The sequence below is a fragment of the Trifolium pratense genome, linkage group LG4 (genome assembly GCF_020283565.1).
Source record: "Trifolium pratense cultivar HEN17-A07 linkage group LG4, ARS_RC_1.1, whole genome shotgun sequence".
NCBI classification, from domain to species: Eukaryota; Viridiplantae; Streptophyta; class Magnoliopsida; order Fabales; family Fabaceae; genus Trifolium; species Trifolium pratense.
This window is the reverse complement of record NC_060062.1, coordinates 31,227,185-31,251,712: the sequence shown is the minus strand read 5'-3', so window position 1 is coordinate 31,251,712 and position 24,528 is coordinate 31,227,185. Positions and strand designations below refer to the sequence as shown.

At 37.4% G+C, this 24,528-nt stretch overlaps 1 protein-coding gene across 1 annotated transcript; it reads right to left on the bottom strand.

Annotated features, from left to right (window-relative positions):
• Positions 1-22,454: 22,454 nt before the first annotated feature.
• Positions 22,455-23,735, bottom strand: LOC123923981. Its single transcript, XM_045976736.1, has 2 exons — positions 23,248-23,735; positions 22,455-22,924 (listed from the first exon to the last, which is right to left on the bottom strand). Exons 1-2 carry the CDS (start codon positions 23,723-23,725, stop codon positions 22,881-22,883), a joined length of 522 nt encoding a protein of 173 aa, XP_045832692.1. The 5' UTR covers positions 23,726-23,735; the 3' UTR covers positions 22,455-22,880.
• Between the last annotated feature and the right edge of the window lie 793 nt (positions 23,736-24,528).

The following is a 24,528-nucleotide window of genomic DNA, read 5'->3' as shown; positions in this document are numbered from 1 at the left end:
TCGAGTCGTCGGTGAAGCTCCGCTCTGATTGTGACACGGGAAAGGGTTTTATATTGTATATAAAGTCTATTGTCTAGGTTGTTTTGTATAATCAATAAATACATTATTTGATTCAAAGATTTGTATAAACACTGTTTTTACTAATTAATTACATTAGTATTATTTTGATTGAAGAGTGTAATGCTCGAACCATGACTTTTATAATAACAAACTTTGATTTTCCGCCGCGTATTTTGAAAAATATTTTTACTAAAGGTAGAAATATATAAATAATGGGTTTGGGTGTTACAGCGTGGGGACTGGAGTAGCCCATACTATTAAGGGGTGAACCAGGATAAAATTATTGTGTCTCTTCTCTCCCTTAAACTCATACTTAATTTATGCAAACACACACACACACAAAACACTTATTGTTTTTGTTTACAGCTTAGAGATTGTTTTAAGATCATTCTCCTAACTCATATTATTTATTCTGAGATCATTCTAACTCAAGTTTTGATATTTAATTTTAAAAGGACAAATTTTAAAGGTTCACAATTCAAACCCCCCTTTCTTGTTAAAGAAGATATGTTTACCTTCTCCTCATTGGCTTAACACGATTAATCTCTCTCTCTCTCTCCTTTTTCTTTTCTAAAATCAAGTACAACCAACTATTCATCTCTTCAATCAAGTACACCTAGTCTACTAACACTCTTCCTCCTTCCCAAGCTTCCACCTCTTTTTATACTCACCTAAACTCATCATTTCATCACATCATCTTCATCCAATTATTTCTTCTTTTTTTCTTCAAAAAATGGCACGAACAAAGAACCCAGGAAGAAGAGCTCCATTTCCACCATTACCCTCATCCTCATCAAACTCTTCATCCTCATCAGATACCTCTGATACCTCAAACCCTCAAACCTTTGATCAATCAAATTTTTATGATCCAAATGTACCCTTAGATCTTCAACCTCTTTCTCAAATTTTCCCACCTAAATTAATTGAACCTCCTGCACAATCAATTAATGAACCTCCTGCAGAACCAACTGATGTACCTTCTGAGAACGATCCCTCAGAAGAAGAAACCATCCAACTTACCCAGAAACCTAACCCTAAAATTGATGGTACCACCACTCCTAAACCTACCATTGTTGTACCAAGTCAAGCTGAAACTCCACCAATCATTTTCAAATCTAAGAAAGCCAAATCCTATGATTCTTCAAAAATCAGAAGATCATCTCGTATTATGTCTGGAATTGGTACAGGAAAGAAACCTGTTGTTGACAACACTGTTCAGACCATTCATGATTCAGATTCTGACAAAACCATCTCAGATTCAGAACTTGAAAAAATTATACTTGAACCTCTCACCTCATCAAAATCAGTTCCAGCAAAACATTCACCTATTTCTGTCAAGAAAGGTTCTGCTACTGCTGTCAAAGCTCCTAAGAAAAAGAGCTTACCTAAAAGGAAAAGACCTCAAGAAGAGCTGCTTGAAGTTCCACTCATTCATCCTGAAGAAGAAGCTAAGTTGAATCAGTATTGGAAAATCAAACCCGTTGCTTCTAGAAGAGTTTATGATTTTGAAGAAATTGCTAAGGGAGGAGTAGACTTGCTCAAGTTTGTGGAACCACAAGGATGGACAAAATTTTTCCAGATGAAAGATACCATCATGCCTCTGCTAGTACAAGCATTCTACTTCAATGCCAAGATACATCCTGACAAAGATTTGATCATCTCCAACATCAAGGGAGTTGAAATCCATGTTACAGCAGACTCAATCAGCAACTTGCTTCAAGTGAAGAGAAATGGAGAAACTTTGTATGGAAAAGACTGGTATGCTGCTCAGAACATAAGCAAAGATGATCTAATTGTTGAGATGTTCACTGCTGAAGGAGCTTACAAGGAGCAACCACCATCATCTATGCTGAAGAAGGAATTCAAAATCTTCCACAACATGTGTCAACATTCCATTTTTCCTAGGACAGGAAGCAAAGATAAGGTAACTGATAATGATTTACTAGTCATGCATCATTTATCCAAAAGTATTCAGCTTGATTTACCTTATTTGATTCTTCAACACATGATAACCATTGCAAAATCTGGAATCAAAAAGATAGCTTTACCTTATGGAATGTTACTCACTAGGATCTTTAGAGATAACCATGTGGATGAGTCTAAACAACTGTTTGATAATCAATGGTTTACATTTGGAACAAAAAATTTAAGTCACATGAAAAAGGAAATTACCCCTGGAAATACCTCTACTGATGCTGGAAACAAAAGGAAGGGAATTGATCCTGATAACAACTTAGATGTGCTTGCTAATGCATCTGGAGAACAATCAGAGAATGTTCTCCCAACTGGTGAAAATGTGGATATTCACAACACCATCTCTGATACACAGCCAATCCACTTGAATACATCATTAAATTTAGGATCAACCTTCTCTCATGAAGTAGAAACTTCATCTCAACAAGCTGGGAAGATTCTCCAAGGGTTTCATTCTACAACTGCTCCATTCAACACCTCTGTGTTTTCACCACTTATGTCATCATCTCATGGAAGCTTGCAATCCATGTTTAGCACTGATTTTGTAAGGAACTTGATGACATCAAATAGTCCTGATCCATCTCAGATACCAGTTCCCATTTTCACTGCTGGAACACTACCATCTCTACTAAGTTCTTTTGCAACTTTAGACTCTTTCTGCTCTTCTGCAACTGCTGCTGCTGCTGCTACTGCAAATTGGTCTGTGCCTGCTGGCTTTGAGGGAAATTTTCAACATGAGGCTGGTACTTCCACTGATCCCAGGCCTCCCAAACGTACCAAGCTTGAAAAGAAAATGTCTCAGATGAGAAAGGATCTAACTCAGCTAATGAGAGGCATGTCAATGCAAAATGACATGTTAATGTACATTATGCTTGAGTTTCAGATCATGAGAAACTGGTTAAATGAATGTGTTTGTACTCCTCTTCAGATTGTTCCACCTCCTCCAAATCCACCACCACCTGTTGAGCCATTCCCACAACCTGACAATTCCACATCCTCTGATGATTCCAGCCCCACCATTCCTGAATAATTTCTGCTGCAACCCTCTTTTTCTACCCTTTTCAATGATGACAAAGGGGGAGAATGAATTAAGAAAATGAGGGGGAGATTGAACTTGTCTTTTTGAATGCTTAATCATGTTTTAATTACCTGTTTAGAGGATTAGATATTTTGGGAAGTTCCTTTTGCTGCTATAAGAACTTCTCCTACTATGTTTTTATTTTCTAAACTAGGATTTGTGTTTTAACTTTTGCTTGAATCATTATGTGTTAATCATGAACTAGAAATCATGTTGGATTCTCACTTTGTGAGCTTGATGATTAATGTAATTCATTTTGATTCATATTATGTGTTTTTGCTCAATTCTTTATGCTTAAGCAATTATGAAAATTGGATGCTTGAATTGAGGGGGAGATTGAAAATTAAAACACTAAACAATTTATTTGTGTTTACTAAATTGATTAAATCAGAATCCCATTTTTAAAACATAATTCAAGAAGTTTGTCATCATAAAAAAGGGGGAGATTGTTGAGGCAAAATGCAAAATCTCAATTTGATGTTTTAAAGATAACAAACATCTTAATTATATTTTAAATGTAATTCTGGTCTCTGTAACACCCAAACCCATTATTTATATATTTCTACCTTTAGTAAAATCTTTTTCAAAATACGCAACGGAAAATCACATTTAATTTATTGAATATCGGTTCGAGTATTACACTCCTCTATCAAAATAATACTAATGTAATTAATTAGTAAAAATAGTGTTTATACAAATCTTTGAATCAAATAATGTATTTATTGATTATACAAAACAACCTAGACAATAGACTTTATATACAATATAAAACCCTTTCCCGTGTCACAATCAGAGCAGAGCTTCACCGACGACTCGACATCGAATACCACAAAACCTGTAAATCTGGACCCCCAACGATCCAGCACATAACACATAAAAGAGAGTTAGACAACATACTCAAAATATAAGTGTAAGTAAATGGTACTTAGACACTTCTTCATAAAAACATGCATAATCATACATTATACATATACCTCACCATCATTCATGCATATTCATATATCATGCATATACTTCATTTATCACATAACTCAATTACAAATAGGAATACACATAAAGTTCCTAATGTAATCTAACACCACAAATACACGGTTCAGATTATGGTCATGACGGACCCTACGTTGTTCATTTTATAGTCATGACGGACTCTGCTCCTCACATACGGATTAACAATCAACATTTACCAAGTACGTGTCAAACATTATTTATCATAAAATGCACACATAATCCCTAATGCAATCTAATGCTTCACATTCATGCTATGTCCTCTAGACACCTCTAATGCATGTGGTACCATCTTCTTTATTAGAGTATCTCACCTCTAATATCCTTCTTTATCGGATAAATATAATCCGATATCCTTCTTTATTGGAATATCCAATATCACATATATTCATGAATGCATGTATATGTTTTTCATGAATTCACTCACAATCATTTTAATTAGCATTAAGCTCTTCATTTACTAATGTGGAACACTATCCAACATTACTTCTTTATTAAGATAACACTATACCTTAATATCCTTCTTTATCGAATAACATAATTCGATATACTTCTTTATTAAGTTAATTAACACCTTAATATACTTCTTTGACATTTTAACAAACATCATCAACACAATCAACAACAATTATATTCCACACATATAACCAACAACTATCATCACAATACAATTAATCATGGTTATAAACACCTAATTGCATGCTAGGATACCTCAAATCCATGTTATAAGTGCCTAATTGCACTTAAAACAACTATCAAAAAGTTGCTGGTCCAGTACTGTTCGCTAAGCGAACCAGTAGCGAGTGATCAGCGAACTATTCGCTAAGCGAATCTCAGTTCGCTGCAGCGAACTAAGTCAGGGTAGTTCAATCTCGTGGCGAACAGGCAGCGAGCTTGTGGCGAGTCATTCGCCACTCAATTCGCTGAGCGAAGGCCTAGCGAAGGCCTCCTGTCAGGACAGTTCAAACCTTGCGATTTCAACACCAAATCACCCAAAAATCCCATTTCTCATGTTATAAATCCCAAATGAGTTCACATACAAGTGCAACAAACATGTTTAAGCATAAAAGGACGGCTAGTTTTCCCGATCTACATCGTTATCATCGAAAAAGTAAGAATTTGTCACTTTCATACAAAACTCACATAAAAACACAAGTTCTTGAGTCAAACACTCACAAATTCGTTTTTACTTATTTAAATCGTTCATACATCATGGTAAAAGCATATACAACATGTTATGAACCTACGAATCGATTTCCATTACGAAAAATCCATTCAAACTAAAACGAAAATGGGGTGGAGGAAGTTCGGGTGAGGAGAAATCAACATTCTCCCCTTCCTCGAGTCACCCACGAATATGAAATCTACTCTCTTACCTGGATTCGAAGAAAACACGACGAAGCTCTCGAATCCCTAGCTCTTCTTCTCGCCCTAGCTCCTCAAGCTCTCTCCTTTCTCTCAAGAACACAAAGACAAAAGAGAAATGAATTTCTCTTCTCCCTCTCATGGCTATATGGCGCCACACACACACACACAAGGCCCATTGGGCCTCAAGCCCAATTAGCTTGGCCCAATAACACGTTAACTCACTCTACTCGCGCTTTAACTAAAACTCTCGATAAATAACATAAAGTTATTATCTTACTTAAAAACTACGTCACCAAATAATTAAACACTTAAATAGTGAATAATAAATTTTGGTCGTTACAACTCTCCCCCACTTAAAAGATTTTCGCCCTCGAAAATTACACTACTAAAACAACTCCGGATAACTCCTATATCCGACCCTCCAATGAAACGTTCAAAACACTACACATTACCAAGTTTGACAAAATTAGTTTATCCCATCCAACACAATTTTTGTCCATTTATCAACAAGAGATCAAGGACGGCCAGTTCCTCAATTTGTCGATAAATATTCAACAATCATGATATCGGCACAAACCATTCTTATCAAACCGCTAAAACGTCAACTTCGCACGAAACATCCATAGACTCACACTCTACGACCTCACAACGTTACCCCCAAAATAGGTACAACCAATCGGACTCTCCGAAAGATATTTCCGTGGAATACTTCCACAACTCCATAATTCTCTGATTCCCTCATGAATCACTTAACTATGCTACACCACTTATTCATATTCGAATCTTATTCCAACTTATCACTCGATAATTCAATTCCAACGATCACTTGATGACCAACATTCTCAAACTTCATTGAAAATGCTAAAAACTACCGTCTCTAACCGTCAAATTCCTTTCTCACATTGAGTCGAATCCCAACACGACTATTCCGTTCTCAAGTCATCTCTTAACCAACATTTGCATTCTTAACGCAACATTTTCCAATACCACTTCTCCTTAATCCCTTAGCAATTCGCTACTTCAAAATTAGGCTACCGCCTAAAATTGGTTCTCCAAACAATCATAACCTCTATCTCGTTGATTCCAAACGACATCTTCAATTCGCCCCTAATCCATCTATCCATGTTCCTCATCATCTTGCATTGCAACAAGTATACTCTTCTTCGTTTATTCACCCATCGGTTTCTTATTCACCTCCGACCTCTACCAATCATCATCTTTCTATGGATAGCTATCCTTAAACTCTCCCTTAGTACATTCGATACCAAAATCAAACTCTTGAATTAAATCCACAAAGCTCCAAATACTCGTCATACGATCTAATCCCATCCATTAAATTCTAATCAACCTTTGTCTTAGTATTCTTACTAATGACTCCTTGTCTACTCTCAATATGACATTTATAGAAAATTTCCAAAAATTCTCGTCCAAAATACATTTTAAGTTATGCACCAAGTCACTACCGTTCCATCATCCATGATGAAACAATTTAAAATCCTTTACTTCATTGTCACCGATTGTGACCATACCACATCAACATCCACGATGCATCTAACAAAACTAGTCTTTACCGACTCTTCCATTCCATGAATCCAAATTCCTTAGCAAATACTTACTCACTCTTATCTTTTGGGCACTACAAAATGCACTCCGACACTTACCTTAGGCATCACCTTCAACCCCTTACTATATGTGCTCAAACACAACATCTACTCACATGTGCGATAATCCTTTTCGCAAATTCTCACCTAACACAAGTCACTTCCAACATGACCTCATACTACTCATTCTCAACACGTTCTCCAACGGCTAACTTTCTTATTCTTCATCATTCAAAAATGATACCTCTCATTTAGCTTCATCTCCACTTCTAGGATCTCATTCAACTTCGACACAAATTGCCCTGTCATTATCCAAATCCAATCACTCTTCGACAAGCCTCTCACAAAATCCTTTGAATCGTTATCCTACTTCCATCTTCGAATAAACTCGATTATTCATACAATCCTTCCTTCCAACGATTCAACAAGCATACCAATCCTATTATGATATTTCTCAATTCCATTCTCATCTATTTTAAAACCTACTTCCCTTCATCGATTAATGAACACCAACGGTTCACTAATATTCACATCTCTTATGAAAATTACTTCACACACTAGACTTAGAACTCCAAATTGTTCAACCAATTCAACCTACTACCATATGCACGACTCACGTAAAGCTTCTTACTCAAACATCTGCTACAACATCCTATCCACTTTGATGACAACTTACTTCAATATCATCACCTCTCAAGAATCATAATCACTTCCTCTTCCTCATATTCGACTCCTTCCGATCAAACAGGTACTTCAACCTTGGTCCACAAAATGATGCCTTCAAACTTTTAGTGCAAGACACAATCTCCAACCATTCTGAATACTCTTCATCTGACTTAACCAATCTCACTAACGCCCCACGGCGAAACACTTGGTCTGACAACTTCCCTTCTAGTAGTTTCTCACAACTTGTTGTTCCCATTCATTCCACTTCGAACAACGTCGCCAATTCCTGAATATTCCGCTTCAAGAACATCTCTACTCATCTCATCTTCTCACGTTCGAAACATCTCGGAGGGATATAACCTGTAACACCCAAACCCGTTATTTAATTAACTCTGCCTTTATAAAATCTTTTTTTCGAAAATACGCAGCGGAAAAATTGAAAATCTGATTTATAAAGCGCTGGTTTGAATATCACAAACTTCATTCAAAGATAATACTAATACATTTATCTAGTAGAATATTCGAATGAACTAAAAACAAAACCTCGCATCGAACGATACGTTATTAGTTATACAAAACGGATACTTTTCAAATGAAAGCTTAAGACCAACAGAGTATACTAAGAGGACTACATGCATATACATATAAAAACCCCTTTTTCCCGTGTCTCAATCAGAGCAGAGCTTCACCATTGCACTCGGACGAGGCTAACACATAACCTGTCAACCTGGACCCCCAAAGGTCCAGCAATTAACACAAAGCAGAGAGTTAGAAAACATAAACATAAATATAAGTGTGAGTAGTATACTACACACTTCACACGCTATCATACATTTCTAACTCACGCACATACATCGTCGAATACGACTACCAATTAATCATTCATTTACAAACACACCAATCATGTAGTTTCACGTCTTCTCGGACACTACCAAAGTGTACATTTTATAGTCATGACGGACTCTACACTTGTTCATTTTATAGTCATGACGGACTCTACACTTGTTCATTTTATAGTCATGACGGACTCTACTCATATACCAAGACATGGCAACAATCACAGTATTAAACAATTAGTAAATACCAAAGCTTAACACATACGGAAAACACATTACAATCCGATCAGATAATGTCACATAACAATTATCAAATACATGTGCATTTACCCTAATGCATCTAATGCCAATTATCCAATGTCATGTCATCCCTAGACACGACTAATGCATGTGGTACCATTTCCACGTTGTTCAGATTTCAGTCATGACGGACTGTTCAGATTATAGTCATGCACGGACTGTTCAGATTATAGTCATGCACGGACTGTTCAGATTATAGTCATGCACGGACTCTACATCAGTTTTACATCGTTGCTGGATGGTGTCAGTTTTAGATCATGCAGGATCATCATCAATACAGTTTTAAATCATGTCGGATCTCGGTTATCATCAACCATCTCACTCATAAAGAGGAGTCTCACAGTTTTATATCATGTTTGGATATGGGCTCCAGATCTCGGATAACATAATCCCATCTTCGGCCACTTTTCATAAACATAATCTATTTTCATCAATTATTGGAATTCACATGATTCCCATAACACAATTATTCATGAATGCATGATTACTTTTAAACACATCAAATACATGACGCTATCTAGCTCGAAGCTATTCATTCACTGATGCGGAAACACAATTCCAACATCTAACACATTAGGATAACACAATATCCTATCACTCAAATCATAATTATTCACATGATAATTATCTGCATAACCATTTTTATACACATAAGTTTCATTTACACTTATGTCATAAAACACACATCATTTCCTTAACATTGCAAATTAATGCTAAAACATAAACATAGTCACTTGAACTACAAGTCATTGCATACGCGTGCGAATCATATAACGATTAACAATAAGCATTAACAACATCAACATGTATCAACAAACATGTAAGGATACCCTTAAACCATGTTACAAGTGCCTAATTGCACTTAAAACAATTATCAAAAAGTTGCTGTCACAGTGCTGTTCGCTGAGCGAATCCGTAGCGAACCCGTAGCGAACACGTAGCGAACACGTAGCGAACACGTAGCGAACACGTTCGCTGTAGCGAACAGGTAGCGAACTACATCAGAGGGTTGCAGGTACATGGCGAACAGATAGCGAACCCGTAGCGAACTTATTCGCTAAGCGAATCCGTAGCGAATCCGTAGCGAACTTATTCGCTAAGCGAATCCGTAGCGAATCCGTAGCGAACTACACCAGAAATATCTGTTCTTGAGTTTTCTAAGGCGGTTTAACATTGAATCAACTCAAAAATTCATCCAAACATGTTATAAATTCATATAAACAGCCATTCCAAACATATATGGTATCAAGGAACATTAATCATCCCTTCCAAACATCCAAATACCTCAAATAATCAAAATCATGCCAATTTCTTGCAAAATAAGCAAAGTTGCATAAACATGCAAATCATTGATCAAACATCTACATATTCCCATTTTCAACTCCCCAAAGTTGTTTACCTCATCTACCATGAGTTCACTACACATGTTAGGATCAAAAGAATCCATTTTCCATTAAGAAAATCACCCACAAAACCCACAAGAAAATAGAGTGGAAAGAGTTTGGGAATGGAGGAATCGACATCCTCCCCTCTTCCGAATCACTCACGAATATGTAATCTAACTCTCGTACCTTAGCTCGACGAATCCACAAGCTTTCTCTTCTCTTTCTCTCCCACGAGCTCTTCCTCTCCCTCATGAGCTCCTTGCCCTAGCTAAGCTCTTGAACTTCTCATGGAATTGTAACTTATGAGACTATTCACCCAAACTTATGCTACTTATAGCTCTCTCCATTCTCATGGATCCAAGCCCACTTGGCTTAGGCCCAATGCCTATTTCACGCCCAAAGGCCCAAACAACGTAACTTCTCGCTCATTAACTTACGTTCGCGCTAAATGATTATCTGCCGCTTAATAATTTAATTATAAATCACGCCCTCGCGTAATAAAATAATTAAATAACGAATACTAAATTTTGGGTCGTTACATAACCTTCTCCCCCACTTATCTCAAACCCACTCCTACTCTTCCACTAGAACTTCCGGTGCTCACACCTAACTGTTCTATCGTCTCTAAACATATTCTTCCTAAGAAGAAACTAGTATCGACATCGTTTACACGCATGTCGCATACAAGGGACAAAACCTAACCCACGATACCTAAACACTAATACAAATTCATGCAAGCATTCAAGTAACCTATACTTCCCTCACTTCTCAAAGTTAGGAAATCAAAACAACACAAGAAAAATGAACATTGCATAACAATAATTCATACTCACATTCAATCAACTCAGAACAAGACGTCAACAAAATAAATTTCTTGTCTGGCTCCCTCGCTTAGCAAAAGCTAGCGAGCTCCCGGCGAGACAAGTCAAAACATTCACAGGACTTAGCAAGACTTAGCGAGACTCAGCGAGGTTCATTCTTCGCCTAGCGAGCACATCCAAAAATCTGGGTGCTCTGCTACGGTTTTGAACTTACGCTCACTAAACTCTCATTTTCTCGACTCACTGATCCACAAAATCCAAAACATCAAGCATATAACATCATTATAGACTTGAAAGCACAATTAGAATCATGCATCAACAATCACAACATAGAATTATGAGATCTTCATGTTTTTACTCATAAAACGCATAGCAATTCAAATGCCTAGTAATCATCTAGCACATGTTATAAACAAACATATAACAAACACATACCAGGACACATTAATATCCTACTCTTCTCACCATTTTGAAAATTTAATTTTCACTTACCCAAAAGAAAATAACTCCATATTTTCACCAAAATCTTCAAGAAATAATATTAGTTTTTAAAATTATTTCAAATCATTACCACATGCAGTTTTATATCATGCCGGATCGTCACATGCAGTTTTACATCATGCCGGATCATCAACAATTAGCAAATAAGCATCAATCAACCAAGTTTAAACTATACCAAGGTTAAACTCTAAGCATATTCAACTATTATAGCATAGAAGTATAACACTCACACCATTACTCAACAAAAGAATGGATCAATTTATCAATTCACACCACTCATAGTTCCTAAATGAACAACATAAGTGATTTCACAAAACAAACACAACCAAATCGTTAGACAAACACGACTGACACACAACACTCACTTGGTCTGATTGCACAGACCTGCTCTGATCGACACATAACCCACACAGTCCGAAGACAACGGGGCTCTGATACCAATTGTAACACCCAAACCCATTATTTATATATTTCTACCTTTAGTAAAATCTTTTTCAAAATACGCAACGGAAAATCACATTTAATTTATTGAATATCGGTTCGAGTATTACACTCCTCTATCAAAATAATACTAATGTAATTAATTAGTAAAAATAGTGTTTATACAAATCTTTGAATCAAATAATGTATTTATTGATTATACAAAACAACCTAGACAATAGACTTTATATACAATATAAAACCCTTTCCCGTGTCACAATCAGAGCAGAGCTTCACCGACGACTCGACATCGAATACCACAAAACCTGTAAATCTAGACCCCCAACGATCCAGCACATAACACATAAAAGAGAGTTAGACAACATACTCAAAATATAAGTGTAAGTAAATGGTACTTAGACACTTCTTCATAAAAACATGCATAATCATACATTATACATATACCTCACCATCATTCATGCATATTCATATATCATGCATATACTTCATTTATCACATAACTCAATTACAAATAGGAATACACATAAAGTTCCTAATGTAATCTAACACCACAAATACACGGTTCAGATTATGGTCATGACGGACCCTACGTTGTTCATTTTATAGTCATGACGGACTCTGCTCCTCACATACGGATTAACAATCAACATTTACCAAGTACGTGTCAAACATTATTTATCATAAAATGCACACATAATCCCTAATGCAATCTAATGCTTCACATTCATGCTATGTCCTCTAGACACCTCTAATGCATGTGGTACCATCTTCTTTATTAGAGTATCTCACCTCTAATATCCTTCTTTATCGGATAAATATAATCCGATATCCTTCTTTATTGGAATATCCAATATCACATATATTCATGAATGCATGTATATGTTTTTCATGAATTCACTCACAATCATTTTAATTAGCATTAAGCTCTTCATTTACTAATGTGGAACACTATCCAACATTACTTCTTTATTAAGATAACACTATACCTTAATATCCTTCTTTATCGAATAACATAATTCGATATACTTCTTTATTAAGTTAATTAACACCTTAATATACTTCTTTGACATTTTAACAAACATCATCAACACAATCAACAACAATTATATTCCACACATATAACCAACAACTATCATCACAATACAATTAATCATGGTTATAAACACCTAATTGCATGCTAGGATACCTCAAATCCATGTTACAAGTGCCTAATTGCACTTAAAACAACTATCAAAAAGTTGCTGGTCCAGTACTGTTCGCTAAGCGAACCAGTAGCGAGTGATCAGCGAACTATTCGCTAAGCGAATCTCAGTTCGCTGCAGCGAACTAAGTCAGGGTAGTTCAATCTCGTGGCGAACAGGCAGCGAGCTTGTGGCGAGTCATTCGCCACTCAATTCGCTGAGCGAAGGCCTAGCGAAGGCCTCCTGTCAGGACAGTTCAATGTAACACCCAAACCCATTATTTATATATTTCTACCTTTAGTAAAATCTTTTTCAAAATACGCAACGGAAAATCACATTTAATTTATTGAATATCGGTTCGAGTATTACACTCCTCTATCAAAATAATACTAATGTAATTAATTAGTAAAAATAGTGTTTATACAAATCTTTGAATCAAATAATGTATTTATTGATTATACAAAACAACCTAGACAATAGACTTTATTTACAATATAAAACCCTTTCCCGTGTCACAATCAGAGCAGAGCTTCACCGACGACTCGACATCGAATACCACAAAACCTGTAAATCTGGACCCCCAACGATCCAGCACATAACACATAAAAGAGAGTTAGACAACATACTCAAAATATAAGTGTAAGTAAATGGTACTTAGACACTTCTTCATAAAAACATGCATAATCATACATTATACATATACCTCACCATCATTCATGCATATTCATATATCATGCATATACTTCATTTATCACATAACTCAATTACAAATAGGAATACACATAAAGTTCCTAATGTAATCTAACACCACAAATACACGGTTCAGATTATGGTCATGACGGACCCTGCGTTGTTCATTTTATAGTCATGACGGACTCTGCTCCTCACATACGGATTAACAATCAACATTTACCAAGTACGTGTCAAACATTATTTATCATAAAATGCACACATAATCCCTAATGCAATCTAATGCTTCACATTCATGCTATGTCCTCTAGACACCTCTAATGCATGTGGTACCATCTTCTTTATTAGAGTATCTCACCTCTAATATCCTTCTTTATCGGATAAATATAATCCGATATCCTTCTTTATTGGAATATCCAATATCACATATATTCATGAATGCATGTATATGTTTTTCATGAATTCACTCACAATCATTTTAATTAGCATTAAGCTCTTCATTTACTAATGTGGAACACTATCCAACATTACTTCTTTATTAAGATAACACTATACCTTAATATCCTTCTTTATCGAATAACATAATTCGATATACTTCTTTATTAAGTTAATTAACACCTTAATATACTTCTTTGACATTTTAACAAACATCATCAACACAATCAACAACAATTATATTCCACACATATAACCAACAACTATCATCACAATACAATTAATCATGGTTATAAACACCTAATTGCATGCTAGGATACCTCAAATCCATGTTACAAGTGCCTAATTGCACTTAAAACAACTATCAAAAAGTTGCTGGTCCAGTACTGTTCGCTAAGCGAACCAGTAGCGAGTGATCAGCGAACTATTCGCTAAGCGAATCTCAGTTCGCTGCAGCGAACTAAGTCAGGGTAGTTCAATCTCGTGGCGAACAGGCAGCGAGCTTGTGGCGAGTCATTCGCCACTCAATTCGCTGAGTGAAGGCCTAGCGAAGGCCTCCTGTCAGGACAGTTCAAACCTTGCGATTTCAACACCAAATCACCCAAAAATCCCATTTCTCATGTTATAAATCCCAAATGAGTTCACATACAAGTGCAACAAACATGTTTAAGCATAAAAGGACGGCTAGTTTTCCCGATCTACATCGTTATCATCGAAAAAGTAAGAATTTGTCACTTTCATACAAAACTCACATAAAAACACAAGTTCTTGAGTCAAACACTCACAAATTCGTTTTTACTTATTTAAATCGTTCATACATCATGGTAAAAGCATATACAACATGTTATGAACCTACGAATCGATTTCCATTACGGAAAATCCATTCAAACTAAAACGAAAATGGGGTGGAGGAAGTTCGGGTGAGGAGAAATCGACATTCTCCCCTTCCTCGAGTCACCCACGAATATGAAATCTACTCTCTTACCTGGATTCGAAGAAAACACGACGAAGCTCTCGAATCCCTAGCTCTTCTTCTCGCCCTAGCTCCTCAAGCTCTCTCCTTTCTCTCAAGAACACAAAGACAAAAGAGAAATGAATTTCTCTTCTCCCTCTCATGGCTATATGGCACCACACACACACACACAAGGCCCATTGGGCCTCAAGCCCAATTGGCTTGGCCCAATAACACGTTAACTCACTCTACTCGCGCTTTAACTAAAACTCTCGATAAATAACATAAAGTTATTATCTTACTTAAAAACCACATCACCAAATAATTAAACACTTAAATAGTGAATAATAAATTTTGGTCGTTACAGTCTCATTGTTATCTAACAAGTGCTCTTGAGTGTTTTAATTAGTCAGGAACAATTAAGCTTCTAATCTCAATGATATTCATTATGTTTTGGCAAAAAGAGAAGCTTCAGGATCAGTCTGAGAATGATCTCTGGTTTAATTGCAACATTCTCCTCATGAACAAGAATAAATGCAAAAGCACTTATTTCATTAAGTCAACCATATACAAAACAAAGAAGCACTTTATCATGGCTTTAACTCACAAGATCACAACAGTCCATGATCAATTAAGGCAAGGAATAATTGGAAGAAAGTGACTTTCCTCTTTGGACAAAGTTAATGATCAAGCATGTGCAACATGATAAATTCTCAAGGCATCATCTCATCATGTGATCAAGAATGTTTAGACAAAGAATAACATAGACCAATAAGGATGAGACAACACACATTCAACTCATAGTTGTCATGTACCTTCAATGTCATTATTTAATGAATATTCTCCAAGAGATTAATTTTTAATCAAGAAAAGAAAGTACAAGGAAATGACAAGTGAATAGTTATGCAAGGACATCACAGCTGCATTCCCTTCACACTACAGCTGGCCACAGTTCTGCATCATTCTCCAATTTGAAGATCAAGTGTAAAATTCACCCAGATTGAAGAACACTCTCAGAATGATGCTGAGAATGACTGTCCTTTGCTTTTGAAGTTGCAAGCTCATCTACAGCTGGCCAAAACGTGCCTAAATGGTCTATAACGGATATACTTGGTGAGGAAGCAAGGAACAACTATCTACAGCCCATTGCAAGCTGTCATTATGACCCTTTTAAGTGAAAATATGAAGAACAGCAGGGAGAACGTTCTGAGAAAGATCAGTTTGAGCTTATCCACTCAACAATTCAGCATGAGCTGTCTATTTTGAATCAACTAGCCGTTGGAAAACTTCCTTTGGGACCAAGGAACAGAAGACTCAAGGTTCAACTATAAAAGGAAGGCTTTGGCAACATTGAAGAGCAAGAGTTTAAGTTACAACAATCAATCTACTTGTCTTTGTGATACAAGTCTTTTCAAGCTCTTCTTTAAATATCTCTTTCACTCCACATATTGTAATTAATACTAGGATCAGTATTCATTTTGAGTGAGCAAAGAGAGATTTTTTGTAACTAGCTTTTCAACATAGTTTGAGTGAGAAAGCTTAAGATCCAAACCATTATCAAAGTTGTAAAAGATTGGCTCAATTCAATACGTAACTATTGATTGAGTGACACCTCATAAAGTCTAGGAAGACTTAGGTAGATCAAGCAAGTGAAGCTTGGAAGATTATGATCTTGGGTTAAGATCAAAGAAGAAGTGTATTTTGAGATCAGTAGAATCTCTTAGTGGACAATCTCACAGGAGCGTGGGGACTGGAGTAGCCTATACTATTAAGGGGTGAACCAGGATAAAATTATTGTGTCTCTTCTATCCCTTAAACTCATACTTAATTTATGCAAACACACACACACACAAAACACTTATTGTTTTTGTTTACAGCTTAGAGATTGTTTTAAGATCATTCTCCTAACTCATATTATTTATTCTGAGATCATTCTAACTCAAGTTTTGATATTTAATTTTAAAAGGACAAATTTTAAAGGTTCACAATTCAAACCCCCCTTTCTTGTGAAAAACTTTGCTACTTCAACAAACTCTATGATCCTATCAATAAGAATGTAGTGATCAGTAGAGATGTAATAATTGATGAGCTAAAGGAATGGGACTGGAACACTAATGAAAGAAAAAATTCAGTTATTGTAATGATTGAAGAAGTAAGTGAAGCACAAGTAAATCAACCAGTGCTTGAGGTGAGAAGATCAAATAGACCAAGAGTTCTACTAGCAAGGCTACAAGAGTGTGAAATGAACTCAGATAATCAAGGAACCATTATGGTGATTTAATCCATTTAGCATTCATGGCTGAATCAGAACCAATTGATGTGAATAGTGCACTGCAAAGTGAAAAGTAGAGGTGTGCTATGAAAGAAGAGTTGGATTCAATTGAAAACAATCAAACATGGGAGCTAGTTGATCTTCCACAGAGAAAGAAGGCAATAGATGTGAAATGGGTTTACAAGTTAAAAGTAAACTCAAAGGGTGAGATAACCATATATAAGGCAAGATTAGTAGCAAAAGGATTTCTTCAAAAGGAAGGAATTGACTATGATGAAGTGTTTGCACCTGTTACTAGAATGGAAACAATAAGGTTAGTAACTGCTATTGCTAATCTTAATAACTGGCCTATGTATCAAATGGATGTGAAATCAGCATTCCTAAATGGACCTATATAAGAGGAAGTATATGTTGCACAGCCACCTGGTTATGAAGTGAAAAGACAAGAGTTCAAAGTGTACAAGCTTAAAAATGCACTGTATGGCTTGAAACAAGCTCCAAGAGCCTGGAACAAAAGGATTGACAAGTTTCTCAATGAAATTGGGTTTGTAAAATGCATCACTGAACATGGAGTGTATGTTAAGAAAGATGCTGCAAAGGGATTGATTGTGATCTGTCTATATGTAGATGATTTGCTTATCACAGGAAGCAATGAATCATACATTAGTGAATTCAAAAGTGACTTAAGGAAGGGGTTTGAAATGACAGATTTAGGCCATATGACATATTTTTTGGGCATTGAGTTTCTAAGAAATGAGAAAGGGATCTTAATGCATCAAACCAGATATGCATCAGAAATTTTAAAGAGATTTGAGATGGACAAATGCAATGTTGCATTGTCACCTGCAGAACCAAGGTTACAGAAGAAGATGATGTAGATCCTACATTCTATAGAAAATTAATTGGTTCTCTGAGATATTTGTGCAACACAAGGCCTGATTTAGCTTATAGTGTTGGAATTGTTAGCAGGTTCATGGAAAGGCCTAAACACTCACACCTAATAGCAGGTATGTGAAAGGTACCATAAATTGTGGTATAATGTTCCCTGCAAGTGATAGAAAGAAAGAGTGCAAACTAATTGGCTATACATATTCAAATTGGTGTGGTGATCATGAAGATAGAAAATCAACTGCTGGTTATATATTTTTCTATGGTGGAGCACCAATCTCATGGTGTTCAAAGAAGGAACTTGTGGTAGCCCTATCCTCCTGTGAAGCTGAGTATATTGCAGCATCACTCAGTACTTGTCAAGCTATTTGGCTGAAAAATTTGATTGAAGAGATAAGTCAGGACAAGTGTGAAACAGTTACTTTGAAGATTGATAATGTGTTTGCTATCAACCTTGCAAAGAACCCTATTGCTCATGTCAGGAGCAAGCATATAGAGTTAAGGTTCCATTACTTGAGAAAGCAAGTAAATAATGGTAATCTAGCTCTGATACATTGCAGGAGTGAAGAACAAGTTGCAGACTTGTTGACAAAAGCAATGACAGTCCAAGTGTTTGAGAAATTAAGAAGTGTAATGGGAATTGAGATAGTGGACAACATGAATTAAGGAGGAGTGTTAAGTATAGTGTAATTCATATTGTTTAGTCTCATTAGATTGTTAGTTAGTTAGTGATAACTAACTATAGTTTGTTAGTTAGTTAGTGATAACTAACTAAAGTTTGTTAGAAGTTAAGAGTTTGTTGAGATTAGAGTTAGTTACTTGTGTCATAAGTAAAAGAGTATAAATGTACCCTCCTTGTGTAATTGATTTGTGTGGCCCAAAGTGGATGAATAAAACTGACTCTTTCTTCTTCCCCAATCATTCTCTTCTCTCATTCAAACCCTTTCCCATTTATTATTAAATTCCTTCCAAGAAACTGCAAAACTGTGATTCACTGTGTTGTGCCCATAAGCGCGCCTTGAGCCATAACAGGTGTGTGTGTGTGTGTGTGTGTGTATGTGATCTTGTAGTTCTAGAGTGTGTATAAGTGCTTCTTGCTACGCCAACAGCCAAGACTTTATTTTTATTTTAGTTTGGTTAATTTTGTAATCAGGGTAGTACCTTAAGGGGACATATTAAACAAATATATGAAAACTGTATGTTGTATTATTGTGTATATAATCTGTACATACTGCTTGTTATATAGACATAGCAGAGGACAATGCTCAGTTAGAATGAGCTGTCAAAGGAGATACAGCACTAATGATAAATAATGACAATATCATAATTCTATATTTACATATGAAAATATCAACTACAGTAAATGTTGATTTTATTTCCTTTAACACTCCCCCTCAAGTTGGAGTATGGATGTCAATGACGCTCAACTTGCTGAGGTGTGTATGAAACACGGGTGATCGCAGCGGCTTCGTTAGTATATCAGCTATCTGATTCCCACTTTGTACATACTCTGTCTTGATTTCTCCTCTTTTGATTCTCTCACGAACAGTGTGACAATCTAATTCAATATGCTTTGTCCGCTCATGATAGACAGGATTTGCAGCTATGTGTAGAGCTGCTTGATTGTCACAAAATAATTTTGCTGCCTTAGGATGTGGAACATGTAAGTCTTTTAACAAGTATCTCAACCAAGAAAGCTCACATGTGGCTGCAGCCATTGAACGATACTCTGCTTCTGCTGATGACCTTGAAATTGTGGCTTGTTTCTTGCTTTTCCATGAGATAAGGGACTTTCCAAGAAATATACAATAACCTGTTACAGAACGACGTGTTGTCGGACATCTTGCCCAATCGGCATCACAATATCCGATCAAATTAAGTGAGTTATCTGATGGGAATAATAACCCTTGTCCTGGAGCTGCTTTCAAGTATTGAAGAAGTCGGTGAGCAGCCTTCATGTGATGTACTTTTGGTTCCTGCATAAATTGACTAAGTGTGTTCACAGAATATGTGATTTCAGGCCGACTAATTGTGAGGTAGATTAGTTTCCCAACTAGCCTGCGATAACGAGTGGGATCCTTGAGAGATTCACTTTCATTTTCCGTCAACACCAAGTCGGGTTCCATGGGGACCATTGCTGGTTTTGCTCCAAGTAGTCCAGCTTCTTCTAATATGTCTAATGTGTATTTTCTTTGACATATTGTTATTCCTGCCTTGGACCGAGCCACTTCAATGCCTAGAAAGTATTTGAGAACTCCAACGTCTTTAATCTTGAAACAACTATTGAGAAACTTCTTGAGATCATTGATGGTTGTCTCATTGTTCCCGGTAATGACCATATCATCAACATAAAGTAGCACCACGGTAATAGAATCCCCACGAACCTGTGTAAACAGTGAATAATCAGCCTTTGATTGTTGAAAGCCGATTTCTTGAATGGCACAAGAAAAACGTTGGAACCAGCTACGTGATGCTTGCTTGAGCCCATAAAGTGACTTGTGGAGTCGACAAACTACATTCTCCCCCTGTCGACAATATCCCGGAGGGGGAAGCATGTATACTTCCTCAACAAGATCCCCGTGAAGAAATGCATTTTGCACGTCCATTTGGTGTAAAGGCCAATGTCGAACGGTGGCAATGGCTAATAAGCAGCGAACAGTGATTAATTTGGCAACTGGTGCAAACGTATCCTTATAATCAATACCTTCACGTTGGGTGAAACCTTTGGCGACGAGCCGAGCTTTGTGACGCTCGATTGTACCATCAGCATTATACTTTATCTTAAACACCCACTTGCAGCCGATAGGTCGTTGGCCAAGAGGTAGTGGGACCATGGACCATGTTTTATTTTCCTCAAGGGCCTGAATCTCAGAGTTCATAGCAGCAACCCAATTAGAATCATGGCATGCCTGTTCATAAGTTGTAGGCTCAACCAAGAGAGATATGTTATTCACAAAATGGCGATATGTATCCGATAATCCAGAGTAAGAGACATACCGTTGCAATGGATAGCGAGTGCTTGACATGGAGGACGAGGAGTCACTATGGCCTAGGATAGCAGCATGGTACGTTTTGAAATCTCGATGATGTGAGGGAGGTCGAGAGATCCGGGATGAGCGACGAAGGTCGGGGGGGGCTTGTTGTATGGGAGATGGTTGTGATGAAGTGGTTGGTGGGGATGAGGGTGGTGGTATAGGAAGAGCAGAGGGGTGATCAGAGTAAGGGGTGTCCTCTAAAGGAGAATTATCCTCCAATAAAGATGTCATGGTAGGGGGTGCAGGTAAGGAATTGGGTGTGGCATGTGGATGGCGTCGATGGTAAACTTGTAGTGGTTTATGCGTAGGACCGGATGCAGGTGTTGGGTGGGATTGAGTTATGTTGGGTGAGGGATCAAATGTTGTATTTGGTGAGTAGGAATGAGTTGTATCAGGCTCAGGAAGTGCAACCGGATCATCGGGGAGGGGTAGGACGGGATTGTTGTCATCATGGTTTTCTGGTGGGAGGTTGTGTAACGGGAATGTATGTTCATGGAATATGACATCCCGAGAGGTGAAAAAAAACTTTTCCTTCAAGGTCGTAAACACGGTATCCTTTCTGTCCAAGAGGATAACCAATGAAAATACAACGCCGTGCACGATAGTCAAATTTGTTATTGGGGTTAAGGTTTGTGGCATAGCAGAGGCAACCAAAGACTCGAAGGTTGGAATAATTGGGTGGAGATTTGTGTAGAAGTTCATATGGAGATTTATGGGAAAGTAAAGGTGTGGGTAGGCGGTTAATGAGGTAACATGCTGTTTGGACACTCTCCCCCCAAAACTGCAAAGGTAAGTTTGCTTGAAATCGTAGAGCACGGGCTACATTTAAAAGGTGACGGTGTTTACGTTCGACTACTCCATTTTGTTGGGGGGTATGGACACATGTGTGCTGAAAGATAGTGCCATGTTCATCAAGGAAGGGGCGCATTGATGTGAATTCACCCCCGTTATCAGAGCGTAAAATCTTAATGTTTTGGTTAAATTGAGTTTTAACCCAAGCAAAAAATGATTTTAATATATTTTGGGTCTGAGATTTGAAACTCATGAGATGTACCCATGTGAAGCGAGTAAAATCATCAACAATAGTAAGAAAATAGCGAGCCCCTGAATGGGTGTGAATTTTGTGCGGTCCCCAAATGTCACAATGGATTAAATCAAATGGTGCAACAGTTTTTATTGAACTTAAAGGAAAGTACAATCGAGTTTGTTTTGCTAAGGGACAAATCTCACAAACATGCTTAGAATTAAAAACAATTTCTGGGAAACATTGCGATAAACTCTGGAGAGGGGCAGCAGATGGATGTCCAAGACGTTGATGCCAAAGGTCAGAGGCACGCGTTATTTGGTGCACAAGGTGAGGGTTCTGAGTTGGTGTGAGGTAGTAAAGACCATTAAAATGCTTGCCCAGGCCAATCGTCCTCCTCGTATCCACGTCCTGCACAACACAAAAATTTGGATAGAATGTTACTATACATTTCAATGCTTGTGTCAATTTACTCACAGATATCAAATTCACACGAAATTTAGGAACATGTAGGACTCCATCAAGAAGCAATTCGGATGACAACTGAATAGATCCAATGTTTTCAATGACAGCTTTTTCTCCATTAGGTAGTCCAACAAAATCATGAGGTGCTTTATTTTTATTGTGAGTAGGTGACAGATGTGACACGTGATCTGTTGCTCCACTATCCACAATCCAATATAGTGTTGAATGTGCATCATATCCAATACTATTGCAGCTAGATGTAAATTTACCTGATGCATTTGCAAGTGGCTGATCATTACCATTTTTGCTGCGAAGCATAGCCATAATCTGCCGGTATTCCTCAGCTGTAAAGGTTGGACTGTCATTTGTTAGTTCTCTCTTCACCTCAATATTATGGATTGATGCTTTCTTGTTTCTAGGTTTCACATTCTTTCCATGCCATTTGTGTCCCACCGGAAACCCTTTCAAATAATAGCATCCATCCACGTCGTGACCATCTAGTTCACAGTAGGTGCATTTCAAGTCTCTGCGGTTGGAGAAGGATTTTCCAGTCTGTTGCGCTGGTGTGCGAGCAATCTGCATAGCGTGAGATGCAAGTGGAATTTCTTTGCGTGTTGCAACCTCCATCTGTCTCTCTTGTTGAAGGATTAATCCATGAACTTTTCGAGTGTCTGGAAGAGGACTCATCATTAAAATTGACCCACGAACCTGTGAATAAGATTCGTTAAGCCCCATCAAAAACTGCATCACCTTCTCTTTTTCTTCTCTAACAACAACTTTCTTCAACATGTCACAAGAGCATGCAATTGGTTCCTGATAGGATCCCAATTCATCCCAAAGGCTCTTGAGTTTTGTGTAATAATCAGAGATCGAGAGGGATCCTTGACGACATTCAGAAATTTCCTGCCGAATTTGGTAGATTCTCGAGTCGTCTCCTTGAGAGAATCTGTCATGTAGGTCACTCCAAACTGCCGCCGCCGTGTCTGAGAAGATTACGCTGCGGGCTATGTCAGGTTCAATGGAGTGAAGGATCCATGTTAAAACCAAATCGTTGCAACGCTGCCACAAAGGGAATCTCGGATCAGCCGCCGACGGTGCTTTCACGGTTCCGTCGATTAAGCCGAGTTTGTTCTTGGCGCTGAGGCTGAGACGCATTGCACGACTCCATTCGCCGTAGTTACGTCCATTCAGAGGTTTGTTAACCAGCGTGATGGCTGGTGTGTCAGAATGGTGCAGGATCAAAGGATCAGGCAATGATGTTTCCATCCCCTTTGCAGCCTGCGGTGAGTTTTTCTTTTCTAATTTCTCTGGTATTTCAACCGTATCATTGGTATTGGCAGCCATCTGGTATTCTGTTTTTTTTTTTTTGGTTTTGTTGCGGAAGGGTTTAGGTTGGGCAGGCACCTGAATCGTGCTCTGTTACCATAAACAAATATATGAAAACTGTATGTTGTATTATTGTGTATATAATCTGTACATACTGCTTGTTATATAGACATAGCAGAGGACAATGCTCAGTTAGAATGAGCTGTCAAAGGAGATACAGCACT